Raw genomic sequence first — 15968 nt, 5'->3', positions numbered from 1 at the left:
TGTTTCAGGGTTTGTTGTTGTTGTTGTTGAGGTTGCTTGATCGGAGTCCTGTTCTCTGTAAAACAATAACCGAGTTAGCTTAATTTGATTACGGTTGAACACAAGCCATGATTTCTCAGTGTGCTACACAGATTAAAAATGAAATTAATAAGAGCAGCGGCCCCTAAACCTCCAAAAGTGCAGATTTATTCACAAGTAACTGGATCATGGCCAAGACCTCGAACCAGTTGCTTTTAGAGACGAGTTGCTCCTTTCATTAAGCTGGTGCAATTTTGCTTTTATAATTATGACATGAATTAAATACTTAAATATAGTGGAAAAACCTACAAATATCTGTTCATTAAGAAAAAAGAGACAACTCAAATTTAATTTGGGAGATTGTAAGGTATTTCCAGTATTTGGGGGGAATTGAAGGAAATATTTCCAGCTGACATGAACCAAATAAAGGCTGATTGCTAAACTTGATTGCCAGCAAGCCAGCTGAGCCAACAGATGGGTTTGAGGAGATATTTGGTGATATTTGGCTTTCCTGGCTCGCCATAATCTGCTGAGAGACCAAAGCACTCAGAACGAGGTTTTTGGTTTTTTTGCAACCAATTTCACCAAGCAACTGCAAGCAACCACTAACCAATATATTTTCCTAGCAAACTGTGGTTGTTAGGGAGGGTCACTGACCAGTCTGTAGATCTGCATGACTGGGGCTTAAGCAACATGTTTCGCAGTGACTCCCTGCCACCTCCAACAAACACTAACCAACCGGCTGGGAAATACACATTCTTACCTATCAATCTGTTTCCAGGTAATCTATGTGTAAAGGAGAATTTCAACAGATGATCCATATCCTGAACGCTGTACAAAAACTCATCCTGTTAGAAACATAATAACGCAGATAAAGAGTGAAGGTTGAAGTAAAAGTTCAGTTACATGTGCTTTCACACTCTTATGTTCCTTCATTCCTGTTTCTCTCTCAGCTCATTTTCACATTTCCTCTCGTCTGTCACCTCCCTAAACACTCCTGTAGTTTCCTTGTTTATTATCTTCTCACTTCTGTTCAAGTCATAGTTTTGTTTTCTTCTGTCACTCTTTATCCTCTAAGCCTGCTGTTTTCAAAAGACAAAACAAAAGATAAAACAAAAAAAAAAAAACCCACTTTGGGCCTTTCAGTTTTCCTGTCAGGGTGGCACATGACATGCGTACCTCAATAGCATGCCAGCTTTGGGACTGCACGGATTAGAGAATCACAACATTTCGCAGTTTGCAGCCTGCTGGTAGGAGGAAGCCTTATTAATAAGTGCGAGTGTGTGGAACTAAGGGGAGCTGATGAAAAAGAGATTTAATTACCAGATACAGTGTGTTATTCTATTCGTGCTGGGAAGATGTCCAACTGGTTCACTTCAGAGGGAATTGTGTGATTTTTCTTCCCAGCATTAAACTGGAGTCAACCGACCTGAAACTGCATTTGCAAATAATCATTAGGGTGTGTATTTTAGGATCACACTGATGCATTATGTCGCATTGGGCTAATAACTTTATAGCTCCCTACCTGCACGTGCATGGATCCCCCCGTGTTATCTACACAGAAGTGAGAGCTTAGTGGAACTACAGCCCACTGTAATTTGTATATAAAGCGTGAGCCATAAACTTTAAATGATTTGTCTTTTTTTATTTATAGGATTCTTAAGACTGATTACACAAGAACAGGCATGTCAGCTGTTTATTTCTAATACGGATACACTTTTCTACTTCATCAAATATTTAGAAAGATTTTTAATATGTAACCAAAAATGTGTATAAATACTGTGTAAACATAAATGCTGGGGTGGAAAACCAAAACAAAAGAGAAGGCAAAGCAGGGGTAGGTAGTGTTGAAATGAATTTACAGCAGAATGCCTTAGGATTAAAACAGCTTTTGTTTTTCCATATATAGTGCAGTTCTGTTTGCTGTTGGCATGTTTTCTATTTTAGCTTTAATCAATTTAATAAAGTGCTAATAAAGTCTTCTCACATGTACTAAGTTTGTATATCATGAACTACACATGCAGTGCAAGAATGTCATTGCACACAGCATTCCTAAGAATCAGTAGTTTCAGAAAACTTTAAGACATTAAATTCTAAGTAAATGCATATATGTATGTTTCTTAAAAGATGCCTGCATAATTATTAGTAAGGAAAACAGTACTGTGGAAAGGGTGAAATGTGATCTGCTTCCAGCACAAAGTAACCAAACTTCCAATAACTGCAAAATCAAAAATACTCTTATACTAGTTAAGGCTAGAACAGTGGTTCTTAACCTTGTTGGCGGTACCGAACCCCACCAGTTTCATATGCGCATTCACTGAACCCCTCTTTAGTGAAAAATAAAATATGATTTTTTTCAAATTCAAGACATAGATATGTTTTTTATTGGTGCACAAAATGAGCGGTGCATGTCACGGTGGAGGCTCTGCCGAACCCCTGAGACCGACTCACCGAACCCCTAGGGTTCGATCGAACCCAGGTTAAGAACCACTGGGCTAGAATATAAGGGTGAATGTTGTGCCCCTATTATAACACTCGCCCTTCTATCTGTTGTAATGACTCATAAAGGATCTATGTTAAAGATCTTCCTTTGCTTTCTTATTTAACTTTGAGGCTATTATTTTTTCTTCGGGGTGGCTCCTTCTGTACCTGCCGTGCCCGCGTGCCAAAACCAAGAGACTGCAGGGACTCTGTGATGAAGCGCTGCGTCGGGGAGACACAGAGCATCACTAGCAGCTTGGCATCACCACCTGGTGGATGAAATGAGAGGTACATAAGGTGGAAGACAGATGGGTTTTTCCTGTCATTTTTGGGCACAAATTTCAACCCTGGATTTGGTTATTGTGGAGCTGAGTTAATCTTTTCCAGAAGACCCGGACACGGGAAATAGTGAGTCACTGGACATAAAAAGAATAAATAATGTGTGTGTGACTCACCTATGGCATCCTGCAGCAGATGAGTGAGTTTGCTGTTCCTGTAAGGGATGTGTGGTCTGTGTTCAGCCAGAGCTCCAAGGACATCGGACAGAGCCGAGAGACTACGGTTTATACATGATGACTCCCAGAGAGCTGCACCTGAAACTCCAGACATACCTGGGACACATTTAGACGGCCTAAAGTTAGATAATGTGCTCTCTAACTGAGGTTATTGTAGTCAGCCCTAAAAATCTTAGAAACATGGTGTCTAACCACATACTTCTGGATGGAATTATCTTGGCCTCCAGTAACACTGTGAGCAATCACTTATAACCAGGATGTGTCCTTTACTGTGCATATTATAGCAATATGCAGGACTGCTTTCCCGCATTTGGGCAATTTCTCTAAAATTAGAAACATCCTGCCACAGAGTGATGCTGCAAAACTAGTTCATGCATTTATTACTTCTAGGATGGACTATTATAATTCATTATTATCAGGATGCCCTTAAAATGCCCTCAAAAGTCTTGAGTTGATCCAAAATAATGCAGCGAGAGTACTGACAGGGACTAGAAAGAGAATCTCTGGCTGTCTTTCACAGGATAACTTTGGTCCTGTCTCCCACCCCTCGCCAGAGCTGGTTACATCAGATGGCTGTCCTCCCCGAGCCTGGTTCTGCTGGAGGTTTCTTCCTGTTTAAAGGTAATTTTTCCTTCCCACTGTTGCCAAGTGCTTGCTCAAAGGGCATTTTTTGATTGTTGGGGTTTCCTCTCCATTACTGTAGGGCTTTACCTTACAATATAAAGCGCTCTGTGGCGACAGTTGTTGTGATTTGGCAGTATAACAAAAAGAAATTGAACTGAATTGTTTTACTTTTGTTTTCTTGAATAACATTGCACCCAGTTACCTCACTGACCTCCTCAATCTGTACACTCCTTGTCGTGCATTAAGATCATCAAGTCAATTACTCCTGGCCCAACCTAAGTTTAGACTGAAGACCAGAGGCGATCGTGCCTTTGCTTCAGCTGCACCCAACCTTTGGAATAGCCTCCCTGCTTCTATTCGAGCCTTGGACTTTATCCAATCCTTTAAATCAAGATTGAAAGCATATCTATTTGACTTGGCTTTCATGACCAGTTAATACCCTTTTAAATCTTTTAAACTTTAAACTTTTAAATCGTTTACATTTTTTATTACATTTTATTAAATTTATTATTTTATTATTAATTTTACTGCTGTTTTTGTCTTCTTAGTGGATTTTGTATTTATCTAAATCTTCTGGTCTGTTAGTGCCTCTATCCTGTCTGTGCTAGTGCCTGATCTGTACCCTGTTATTGACTTATGTTGATTCTCCATATTACTGTGGAGCACTTTGGTGTGCCTTCGGGTTTTAAATATGCTATATAAATAAAACTGTATTGTATTGTATTGTACTTTGAAGCCCAACCTTTTGATTAATTATTTTGTAGTTCCTAGTCCAGGCTCTGACTGGAAAAAAGAAACTTCTAAACTGCATATTTAGCTCAAACAGACTAAAAAATAGTCATGGAAAACTAAGCACTAGGCAGATTTGTCATGTCTCGAGTCTCCGGTTTCCCAGTAAATTATTGCACCATAAACCACTTCCCAGAATGCCAACCTTTTCAAAGAATGTCCTCCTGCACGGAGCACCTACCAGCACACTCGCTGCCAGCCAGGTCCACCAGCTGAAGCTTTGTCCTGAATGGAGTCTGAGTGATGCTGTGTCTCGGGGAGGGGCAGGGAGAAAGGGACGGGGTCGAGCAGGGAGAGGACGCGGGGCTTGCAGAGGTTTCGTCCGCTGAGTGGTGGGCGGCGAGGTTGGCACGGCGACAGCGTGGACTCCACCACTCCTTCTGGGTGGAGCGCCGCATGTCCATCTTGGCACTCTGTAGCCTGCGGGCTGATTGGAAGAGCGAAAGGGTTACGATGCAAGAACGTGTGAACGGCAGGTCACTGAAAGAGGTCCTCAATGAATTCCCAGACATGCATCTCACCCAGGGCCACTGCATTGGGACTCTTGGAGGAAACCGTGAGGGTCACAATGAGGTGAGAGCGTGATGAGTCCGCGTGGACAAGGGTGGGACAGTGAGCTCTGAGCTTCAGAACGCTGCTAATAATCTGCATCACCTCAGAGGCATTACTCACGGGCCTGAAAAACATAAAGGGAAAGTCCTTAAAATACAAAAAAAAAAGATTACATTATTAAAACTGTTTTCAGTATTTTTAGATTTCTTTATTATATTATCAGTCAAATCTGCAGTTCTTCTTCGCTCTGTGGAGTCTGCTGGTTTTATTCTTGGATTCTTGGATTCTTGGATACACATCAGAGGCATTCTTAAAAATTCACAATCAGCTTTAAAAGGCGACAACAATGCTTGTTCATTTAATTGTAAAACACTCGATATCTAGAGGAACAACAACCTTTCTACTAAATTTCACTGCCATATGTAATCAGATTAGACTTGTTTGCATTCTTTGACAGCTCCACTTTCTTAGTTTCTATATTACCTTCCTGTCCCAGTGTGCCTGTCCGCTTTGGGCAATCAGCTGTGAGGGTCCCAGGGGCTTTGTGTCAAACTAGGAGACATCTGTAGCACAGCTGAGGGCGCTTTAGAGGATGTCTTTGTCTGCATATATTGTATGCTTTTATGTTGAAATGCTTGTTCCATGTACGTGTATGGGAATATCACGTGATTTCAATCCAGCCTCAATAATGAGTAAGAAAAATTGATGGAGAGATGGATGTTGTCATAATTGGCACATGAATTCTTGAGTTATATAACAGATCCTCAACAGTGAGCTGGTCTGTGGTAAAACACATGGCAAACTTAGCTTTGCTGCAGCAAGCTGGCTGTCACCAGTGTTTAGACGTTTAATGGCTAGAGGAATACGAGACAATTTAAACCTGTTTTTTAGTAAACAAAGCGAAGCAATAGTGCCAGGGATATGGAGAGGTGGTGATTACACAGATCTGCTTTGCTGCTGGGCTGAAAATGTGTCTGTAGCATGCATATTTGAAGCATGTACACTATATACAGTGCTGTGAAAAGGTATTTCCCCACTTCCTGATTTTTGTTGTTGTTGCATATTTGTCGCACTTACACGCTTCAGATCATCAAACTAATTTTAATATTAAAAACATAACCCGGATAAATACAAAAATGGAGTTTTAAAATGATCGTTTTATTTATTATGGGGAAAGAAGCTATCCAGACCATCAAAAATGACCTCACAAACAGGGACCTCTATCTTAAGGGCTTCTGTTTAGATGAGGCACGACCTGTATGGGTGGAAATATGTGTTCGTTGGGCTGGCAAAGGCAAACTACTGTGAAGCAATAATGATTGTTAGCTGACGTTAAAATGTTCTACTACAACCACATTTTTTCAACTCTGCTGCTGAAAAAAGTGAAACTTTCCAGTTTTATGAAGTTGCTAAGGGTAAAAACCTTTCAAGCAATTGAGAGCTCATCAGGAGTCAGGAGTCACCCTTTTGCTTTCCTTTAGCTTCATTTTCACCACTTTTCAATTCGGAGCTGAATTTCTGGCGTCTTATCTTTTTAAAGCTTCATAAACATGCGTTCATAGATTAGCTCGGAGTGGGCTGAGCTTCTTTTCTCTGCCCACTACATCCAGAAACGTGGCCAAGAGCAGAATTCCTGTCTGTGTGATCAAGAACTAAATAAAGTCTGAAAAACCAGAGGAGGACAGCTTGTAATTCCATGTGGGCCCAACGGTATACATGCCCTCTTTTTTATGAATGGTGATGATGATGATTGGTACACTGGTCTTAGTATTTTTATGAAAAGCCTTCTAGTATATTGCTCTTCTAGTATGTAGACCAGTCATACAAAAGCCCACATAAACTGCTGTATCTTAGCTCTGGCTCTACTCACTCAGATGTGAGGGAGGGGACCTGGCTGGCACCGGAGGAGGAGGTGATGACATCCCGTCTCTGGCCAGCTGCATTGCTGTGCTCATCCCTGGCCAGCAGGTCAAACACCTCATTGTTGTACACCTCCATCACTGACACTTCCACTGTGTGACTTTCTGCAGGCTTCTCAGAGATCAGCCTGGGCATCACATGGTAACAGAAAGGAAAGAAGCAAAACAAAGTAGATATTATGCTTTCTTGTGGATCAAACTACTAAAAAAGACTTGAGAAACACATCCAACCCTTTTTTCTCTCACCGAAAGAGCTCAGCAGCAGCCTTTGGGATAATACCCTGCTGTGCCTCCTGCTGTGTCCCTGAGAGCTCATCCAGGAACTGGGATCCCATCATGGTGTGAGTCTTCCCACTGCCTGTCTGCCCATATGCCATGATACACACATTATAGCTGAAAGGCAGGAAGCAAGGTGACATTCAATTACTGTCGAAGCCATGCAGTCATATTATGCTGCTCAGTTTGCTCCGCTCATTCACGCACCAGAGTGTTAAATGAAGACAGTTGAATTAATCCATCGGAATAACATTTGACTTGATATAGAGCTCTTTTTTTCCGCATAGTTTCATGCTCACCCATCCAGCAGAGATGTTAGAAGTGACTTGACTTCTTCAAACACAGCCTCCTGGGAATCCTCTGGTCCGTGTACCCTGAAAGAAGTGCGCATTGCCACAGTCACTAACAACTGAAAAATAATTGGAGAAATGTCGTCCATTGTATGGTGATGCCAGCATATTGTTTTACCTCTCAAACTCAAACATTTTGTTTTGCACCAGCATCCCCGCCTTCATGCAATTCACCATCACTGTATCCTAAATAAAAAGAGGGATTAAAGTAAAGGCAGGTATGCAGCAATCAATGAAAATCATTTGTAAGAGTCGGCAACACTGACATCACTGACTGCTTGGATTACTTCCTCTGATGATGCAGACCTGATGGAGAAAACACTGGGTTATCTTAAGTTCTCTCATTTTTAACAACTTTTCTTCATTTAATTGTGTATTCATGTTGCATTGCCTGTTCACTCACCCTGATCCGGAAGTTGAGGACTGGATCTGGTCAAAAGGAAGAACTGGACGCACCCTGCAGTGAACCCGAATGTTCCCTCTGAGCTCCTGAAGTGAAACAAACATCAGTGATTAAAAGATTCAGTACAGCTCTTTCTTTTTATTCCATCATCTAACACTTTTGTCTTCTTACCACCAGTGTGTTGTGAAGTTCTTTCCGCTTCCGCCTCTCTGCCCTGCAGTTCTCCCTTTCTTCCTCCAGAGAGTGCTCCAGGGCTGCAACACGAACCTGCAAATCTGCACATGGTGTGCACATTTTTCAGTCAGAACTAAGGTTCAGTGTATCACACAAATATTCAACATCATGCTGTCCTCTTTTTAGCAACATATCCAGTCATGGTAAAAAGAAAGTGCACCCTGTGTTAATTCTAAACTTCTACATATCAGGTAAACAACACAACCTCAGATGAACGCCAACATTTACACCAACTAACATACTAACTGATGCCTGTAGAGTTTGAGTTGTAGCTCTTGGGTTTTTTGCAGTTTCTCTGATCATTGCACAGCTTGACTTTGGGCTGAATTTGCTGGGATGATGCCACCTAAATGCTTCAGACCAGTAAATCATGTTATTTTTTTAATTATATTTTGATATGTAAAACCTTAGAATTTGAAAAGGATGCCATTTGATTTTTATCATGACTGTAAAAATGAACTGTGAAAGGCCACAACTTTGTCTCTGTGTTTAAACCTTATTTGAAACTATAAGAAAATACTTTTATTTTATTGGGGAAGCTTTGAGAAAATGGACTAGACTTTAATATAAAGGATATCGTCTCAGAAAGCTGACACTAATATACAGTAAAAGGCATGGATATTAAGGTATTCATATATCAAAGTGCACCTAGTTTTAATCAACTTACAGCATCGTATTTTTTGGCAGGTTTACCTGAACATTATCTAATATCCTTCTGTCTTTGTGATCAGCTGGTGACATCTGCAGCAGAACCTTTTAACATATTAAACTTCTGAATACTGTTATTGTCAGCCTAAAAATAATTTTATGTGAAATTTTAGTCAATCAAATGAAATCCTAAAGTCAGAGTCCACATGCTTTAAGATGTGCCTCCTCTAACTGCTGCTTCACTGTTTCGGGATGCATTGCAGTTTTCACATTTTAAACAAAAAAGGTTTCAAAACACCAAAAGTATCACCGTCACTGCCTACAGATGCTACTTTAATATTAACCTGAGGTTCCATTCAGATACTTACTCTGAAATCCATCCTCACTGTGACCGTTCAGAGATGAGTTGGCTTGCTCTACTTTCTCCAGGAGCTGCTTGCTCTGCTCCTCCAACTCGGTGGCAAAACTCACATACACTGCAAACAACTCACTCAGGTCATGCTTCACAGCCTGCCACAAACACACAGAGTGGACAAATGAAGGGAGTGTTTACACAAAGCCTTCCTAACTATACATATTCTCCTAAGAACCGAGGAAAAAAGGACCTTCCCCTTCAACTTTTTTGTGATTTCCTGCCTCTTTGGAGCTAAAAGAGGCCACCCAAACACATGAAATATCAATGGAAAGCCCAGGATGTCCTCTATTTAGTACATCAGGACTTAGTATGGTAGCTCAAATAAGTAAAAAGATATAGACAAAAAACAAATTACACAGGATATAAATGAATAGGCTGGTTCTCAGGAGGATATACATATAGCTTTTACTTTAGCCTTTACTTGACCCAACTGACTTACCGGTAGCTAATTATACACCAATCTCCAGCACTGAAATGTAAACATTTCTTGAAAGCCTAGTTTCAAACAGCTAACTTATAGTTTGCAGAGGGATAGTTTCTTTGAGGAGTTAGAGTACATTGTAGCACAGAAACAGCCTTTGACAGTGGACTCATGTCTATGTTTGTCCTGTTAGAGATCAGGGCAGCGTTCGATAACAATAATTTAATACAGAGATTAGAACAAACTATTGGCATTAAAGGAACTGGGCTGCTGGGGTTTGAATCATATCTGTCTGATAGACTCCAATTTGTTCATGTAAATGTGGAATTTTCTTCACATGCAGAAGTTAGTCATGGAGTTCCACAGGGCGCTCTGCTGGGACCAGTACTATATACATTATACATGCTTCTCTTCTACAATAATATTAGAAAACACTGCATATATTTTCATTGCTATGAAGATGATACTCAGTTATATCTAAACCCGACCTAAACAGATCAGTTAAACCAAAACACTGCAGCTAGACTAATGACAGGGACAAGAAAAGGAGACCAGATTTTTCCTATTCTGGGTTCTCCTCATTGGTTCCTTTACAAATCCAGAACTGAATTTAAAATCCATGATCATCATGACTGACATAATCTTGAACAATCAGGCCCCACCAAGTTATCCTATTGTTGAATTTCTAAAAGTAGAACGGGAGGCAGAGCCTTCATCGTCACGTTCCTCCTCTGTGGAAACAGCTTCCAATTTAGATTCAGAAGACAGACACTGTCTAATTTTAAGATTTAAGGTAAATTTTATAGTTAAGGTTGCATCAGGTGACTCTAAAGCCTCCTTTAGTTATGCTGCTATAAGCTCAGACTGGTGCTGACTGCACCACTGTCTTTTCAGTCAACACATGTTAATACAACACTGCAGCATGCCTTTGTCTTCTTCCTCTCTTAGTCTGTGTTTTGTCTCTTTATGCTCTCTTATTTATTTTCTCTTCTCTCCCCTCTCACTCCCAACCTGTCGTGGCTTCCCACTTCCCACTATCCTAAAGTGTTTGCTCACAGGGAGTTGCCTGATTGTTGGGGTTTTTTTTTCTAATTTGCTACTATATAAATAAACAATTGAACTGAATTGAAGTAAAGTGAACTGAACCCAAGTTACTATCTACCACATATACACACATCTCAATATATTTTTACCTGAACCCCTGAGAGAAGCTTGATGAGGGCTGATTGGGTTATCTTCCGTGTACTACTCTGAAGCTGATGATCGTTCACAGCCTTGGTTCCCTCATCATGGTCCCGGCGCTGTCTACCCGAACACTGAAAATCAAACGTGCAAAAGTGAGTCATCAAAATTTCTCTTTTATATGAAGTTAAAACGTAGTTCAACATCAACAATTCAATTCAATTCAACCGGTCGCAGCAGATGGCTGCCCCTCCCTGAGCCTGGTTCTGCCGGAGGTTTCTTCCTATTAAAAGGGAGTTTTTCCTTCCCACTGTCGCCAAAGTGCTTGCTCATAGGAAGTCATATGATTGTTGGGTTTTTCTCTGTATCTATGAAGCGCCTTGAGGCGACTTTTGTTGTGATTTGGCGCTATATAAATAAAATTGAATTGAATTGAATTGAATTGAAAAACTTACCACATCACTTTTAAGGTCTGCGATCAATGAATGGAAATACAGAGGGTTAACAACAAGCTGCACACCACTGGTTACACTAGAACAACAAGGCCAGATTAGGCTTTGCCAGAAAACATCAAAATGAGTCTGCACAGTTTTGAAAAACTTCTTTGGACGGATGAAACCAAGATTACGTAAAAGTATGGAGAAGGAGAAAATCAGCTCAAGATCTCAAGGACGCTGCGTGATCTGTCACACACGTTGGCAGTTGTGTGATGACATTGGGCTGCTAATGTGACTGCCGATAGAAGCAGCAGGATGAAGTGTACAGACCTATACTCTCTGCTCACATTCAGACAAATGCTGCAAAACTGATCGAACAGCACTCATTATCCAGCAAATGGATAATGATCCAAAGGAAAAGCAATCCAAGATTTCCTTAAGGCAAAGAAATATGATATGCTTTAGTGGCCAAGTCATTCACCTGATGTCAACCTGAGAGAATGTGGTTTTTATTTATTGAAGAAAAAACTGAAGTCAAATAGAAGCAAAACATCATCATCCATGTAACAAAAAGAATCCTTATATTTAAAATTATGTTCGGTTGTCCAATTCATAGCCTCTGAAGGTGGTGGATTGTGTATAAAAATAGCTGTAAGTCCTAAAAAGTTACTGCCAAATTCTTGTAAAAACACTTAATTTAAGCTGAAAGTTTGCACTTCAATCACTTCTTGATTGTTTGCCTTTGTACTGTGGTGTACAAAATAAAATGTGCCTTTGCCCAATAAATTATGGATCTAAGTCTTAGAGAGTGGAAGGGAAACAAACAAATGAGGATGAAGTGATCTGTAAAGTACAGTGAAGGGGGTAACAGTCATTTGCACATAATTCTGGTGCATTTGAGCTACATGCCTAACTAATGAAACAGCTTGATAGAAATTATGATCCATTTTGTCCCAATGTGCCATTTAGATACACATTCAGTTAACCATCCATTTAAAGCACTCAAATAGAGACCGATTCAAATGTTCCCGCACATAGCGTGAGTACTAAGGTGTAATAAACCTCATGCATTTAAAGTAAGTGCACAAGCACACTCCAACGCCTATTGGCACTAAAAATAATTTAGAAAAGAAAGAAAGAAAGAAAGAAGTTATGCACACAAAAGCTGTGCCTGAGGTCCATAAAAAACCATGATAAATAAGGTGCAGACAGGAAAATACTAGAATAAAATGATCAAAATCTACTTTTTGGCTAAAGATAAGCCTATATGTGTGTTAGATGTCAAAAGTATTCTCACCTCTGCAAGTCTTAAATGAAGAAGGGCATTCTCGGTCTCCAGTTCAAGTATTCTCTCCTCTTTACTCTGAAATACGAAGAAATGTGTCCTGAAGGATTTGGGATGCAGTTTGCACAACTCATGTTCAGTAACTTGTAAAAAAAAATCTAATAAACCAATAATAAACCAATAATAATCTAATAAACCATTCCCTAATGTCTAACAATGACTCACCCTTAATTTGTGCTCCAGCAGGTGTACCTGATGAGCAAATATTTGGTCTCGGTTTATAAAGAGAGGCATTTTGTAGAAGGAAGGAAGCAAGTATAGAGCAGCTTGCCTGGCCTCGTCCCTTTTCTTTCTCAGCTGATCATGTGTTGTCCTCTCAGGTCACATAATCAGATTAGCAACGCTCAGCAGCAACTCTCTCAGTTCTGTTTTACCTGTCTGTGTTTGGCAGGTGCAGACTACAGTATGTTGCCTTCATACTGGCATGAGAACAATAACCGTTTAATTGTGATTTGAGCATGACAGCATTTTTTTTAATGACTTGGCTTTCTTCACTTTCAGGTGTTGGGAGTTATTTGTGTTTATGCGGCCAAGTGTTTGTCACTTTCCACCGACAGAGGGCAGCAAAGTGCGCGAAGAGCGGTTCGTCAAAAGGAAGACGTAAACATTACGAAGAAGAAAAATAGTTCCGCATAGTCACAGGTTTTTCTTTCCCCTGTCAGGCAGGAGACTCACTACACTGTGGTTCTCCGGTTTGGTCACAACATGGCAAGGCTAAAAGAGAAAAGGCGAGAGAAAATCAGCGTCGCCTCCGAGGTACAGTGTTTTAGCGTTTGTCTCACATTTCCCATCTATCTCTCTGTTTAGCTGACGTCTGATAGGTGCTGTAGCTTTCCCCGTGTACATTCTTAAAATTCATTCGTTTAGGTCGCTCCCTGCCTCTGTGTTTTGAACGTTGACCTCTCCGTGTGTCACACCTGTAAAATCCTACAGATTGATCGTCTGGAGGAGCAGCGGGTGCGTTGCCAGGACAACTTAGAGAGGGCGGAGTTCAAGAGCAGGAAGGAGAAGCTCTCTGAAAAGCAGAGGTGAGGCTGAAGGAGATGATGAAGACTCCACGTTAGTGTGTATACCTCCCACTGGCATTTCAAGGCAACTTTGGCCTTGGGACTGGGACTGTTGTGGAGGAAACTCCCTGCAAGACTGTCCTTGTTAAAATATATACTTGTTATTTATTCCTGCTTAAAGCACGTTATTATTTATTATACCTGTTTTCAGTGATATCAACTTTTGGTGCCCCTCGTGGAGGGCTACACCAATAAGCTGAACTCAGTTGGTGCAGCCCTCCACAACAGTCCCAGTTTCTCATGCGGCTCTTTGGGAAAATGAATTGCCCATCCATCACATTTGAGGAATTCAGGAAGCGTGTCTGTCAAAATCAGCCAAGCTTCCTGCTTTTGAAACCCCTTGTGAATAAGGAAATAACCAAAAGTAGCTATTAATACAAAAAACAATATTTTAATGAGTTGAACACTAATCTGAAGTCTAAATAAAGTGTATGAGTTGAGAATATAGATTTTAAAAAGGGATTGAAATAAACGATGAACATAAGGGAACAAATGAATGTGTTGTTCTGTTGCATGAGGTGTGAAGGATTTGTGTTGGATTTGCTCTTGCATGTCTTTGGCTTTCCTGTTTGTGGCTGTTTTGTGGTAGTTGCAGGTCTGCGTGGCTCTTTAGTGAGCAAGAACTCATGAAAAGGCATCTTGTGCCACTTAGAGATTAAAAAAAAAGAAAGAAAGAATGTAAAAACTTCACCCAACAGTGATGTTTCTCCTTAATATTGCCTTTTTTTCTTTCTTTTAAAAAAAAAATCAGACAAGATCTGGAGGATGAAATGACCATCATGAATGAGAGGGTGCAGAAGCTAGGTGAGCCTTAATATTAAAATTCTTGTTCATGTGTATTCACTGTGTGTTCTTACTTTTCCTGTGTATTTGTAATATTTATTGAGCGCTCGAGGACCACATAGTCCCGTTTTCACTAAGGGTTAATTGACAAACTGATTAGCAAACTAATCAACATGTCATATTTAGTCATCCTGAAAGGTGCATTTTAAAAAGAAAGCAGGTGAAAGTAAAATTTTATTGATGACACATTTAAGGAAACTGAAGAATGTCGTGCTTTTTGAGTGTAGTATACAAAATATTTGTCTTCTGTCTTCTTTTGACTGAGCCAGCTTTCCCATATAAAAAAACAAAAATAGTTTCAGTATGTTGTAAACTGGCCCCAGGCTGCGACAGCAGATCATTTGCTGGTTTTGCTCGTGCCAGAGGACTAAAAATAAATAGAAAGTGATGGCTGCTGCATATTTTATACAGTTTTTCTTTTGCTTTTCCAGACAAGGAGCTGGAGATGTTACGAGGTGAAAACCGGAGGAACATGTTGCTGTCAGTCGCTCTGCTGGCTATCAGTGCTTTCTTCTACTACGGGTTTTTCTACAACACAGACAAGTCATAAAACCACACTAAAAATGGGACCCATGATTCTGCAAAGAGCATCAAACTCAAAGCCATCTTGGTACAGGGACACGGTTGTGAACACATGAAAAGGCCCAGCAGACAAAGAAAATGAATTCTGGTTATGCCTTTATATATTTGACCTCTGTACACTTGTAACACTATTCTTCATCTGAATGTTTACCTTATGCTGCCTTCCATTTGCCTCAGATGTCCGAGCTGGGAGTGACATCAACCCTGAGTTAGTAAGGTAACAAAAGTAAGGAAATGTGGGATTTGTTTTGCCTTTTAGCACTTAAAAAAACATTGCTCTGCATGTGACTTTTTTAGCAAGTCGCAGAAACATAATAGTAATAGTACAAATTACAAGTGTTGCAGTTTTGGTTGCGGATGCTTCGACTTTCTAAGTCTGACAGGAAACATCAAATGAAAGCAGCATCGTGCTCCTAACAAACCACCATGTACTTGCTGTATTTTGCGCAACATGTCAAATAGATACTTTATCAAGCAGTGCCGGACAAGTCTGCTTTTCAGACTTTTCAGTAAGTGTTTGTATGCATGGTACACAGTATTTGTGCAGTTAAATGCATGAAAATATTTGATATTTGTGCCCTTTGTATTGTCATTAAGTCAAAGGCCGAGCCTGGAGATTTTTTTCTTTCCTTTTATCGATACTCATGCTGGTCGTACACCTACCTCCTAATAACTGCGCTTCCAGAAATGGCCAACATGCTCACAAATGTCCTTTGAAATATGACTGTACACAGTTATGCTCTGAAATTTGGATTTTTTTAAATAATTGATCTGTTTAAATGCTTTTTTTTTTTTTGCCATTTGTGCGTATGTCTTTTAAATCCATATAATAAATGCTTTGTGCCAAATTCAATGCATATTGTTTAC

The 15968-nt window shown here is 40.2% G+C and overlaps 2 protein-coding genes across 2 annotated transcripts; one reads left to right on the top strand and one right to left on the bottom strand.

The window, feature by feature from the left end:
* Positions 1–1801: 1801 nt before the first annotated feature.
* On the bottom strand, positions 1802–13082 carry kif25 (kinesin family member 25). The gene is made up of 15 exons (XM_085382990.1): positions 12775–13082; positions 12562–12627; positions 10839–10961; positions 9178–9319; positions 8099–8202; positions 7928–8013; positions 7791–7830; positions 7643–7710; positions 7474–7548; positions 7145–7291; positions 6850–7026; positions 4949–5103; positions 4609–4854; positions 2955–3110; positions 1802–2768 (listed from the first exon to the last, which is right to left on the bottom strand). The coding sequence occupies exons 1-15, from the start codon at positions 12841–12843 to the stop codon at positions 2617–2619; spliced, it is 1806 nt and encodes a 601-aa protein (XP_085239116.1). The 5' UTR covers positions 12844–13082; the 3' UTR covers positions 1802–2616.
* Positions 13083–13208: 126 nt separating this feature from the next.
* On the top strand, positions 13209–15968 carry ccdc167 (coiled-coil domain containing 167). The gene is made up of 4 exons (XM_085382991.1): positions 13209–13365; positions 13543–13637; positions 14428–14480; positions 14951–15968. Exons 1-4 carry the CDS (start codon positions 13315–13317, stop codon positions 15067–15069), a joined length of 318 nt encoding a protein of 105 aa, XP_085239117.1. The 5' UTR covers positions 13209–13314; the 3' UTR covers positions 15070–15968.

The sequence above is a fragment of the Rhamphochromis longiceps genome, linkage group LG15 (assembly GCF_057381845.1).
Source record: "Rhamphochromis longiceps isolate RC_006_pf linkage group LG15, R_longiceps_female_GT1.1, whole genome shotgun sequence".
Classification (NCBI taxonomy): Eukaryota; Metazoa; Chordata; class Actinopteri; order Cichliformes; family Cichlidae; genus Rhamphochromis; species Rhamphochromis longiceps.
Note: the sequence above shows the minus strand (reverse complement) of the source record. Positions and strands in the feature narration are given on the sequence as shown.

Excerpts from the sequence above, each read along its gene's own strand:
- ccdc167 (XM_085382991.1), top strand. The coding sequence starts at position 13,315 with ATGGCAAGGCTAAAAGAGAAAAGGCGAGAGAAAATCAGCGTCGCCTCC. Across the intron at positions 13,366-13,542 it reads AAATCAGCGTCGCCTCCGAG|ATTGATCGTCTGGAGGAGCA; the intron begins GTACAGTGTTTT and ends AAAATCCTACAG. Across the intron at positions 13,638-14,427 it reads AAGCTCTCTGAAAAGCAGAG|ACAAGATCTGGAGGATGAAA; the intron begins GTGAGGCTGAAG and ends AAAAAAAATCAG.
- kif25 (XM_085382990.1), bottom strand. The coding sequence starts at position 12,843 with ATGCCTCTCTTTATAAACCGAGACCAAATATTTGCTCATCAGGTACAC. Across the intron at positions 8,014-8,098 it reads AACTTCACAACACACTGGTG|GAGCTCAGAGGGAACATTCG; the intron begins GTAAGAAGACAA and ends GTTTCACTTCAG. Across the intron at positions 7,831-7,927 it reads TCCTCAACTTCCGGATCAGG|GTCTGCATCATCAGAGGAAG; the intron begins GTGAGTGAACAG and ends TTTCTCCATCAG.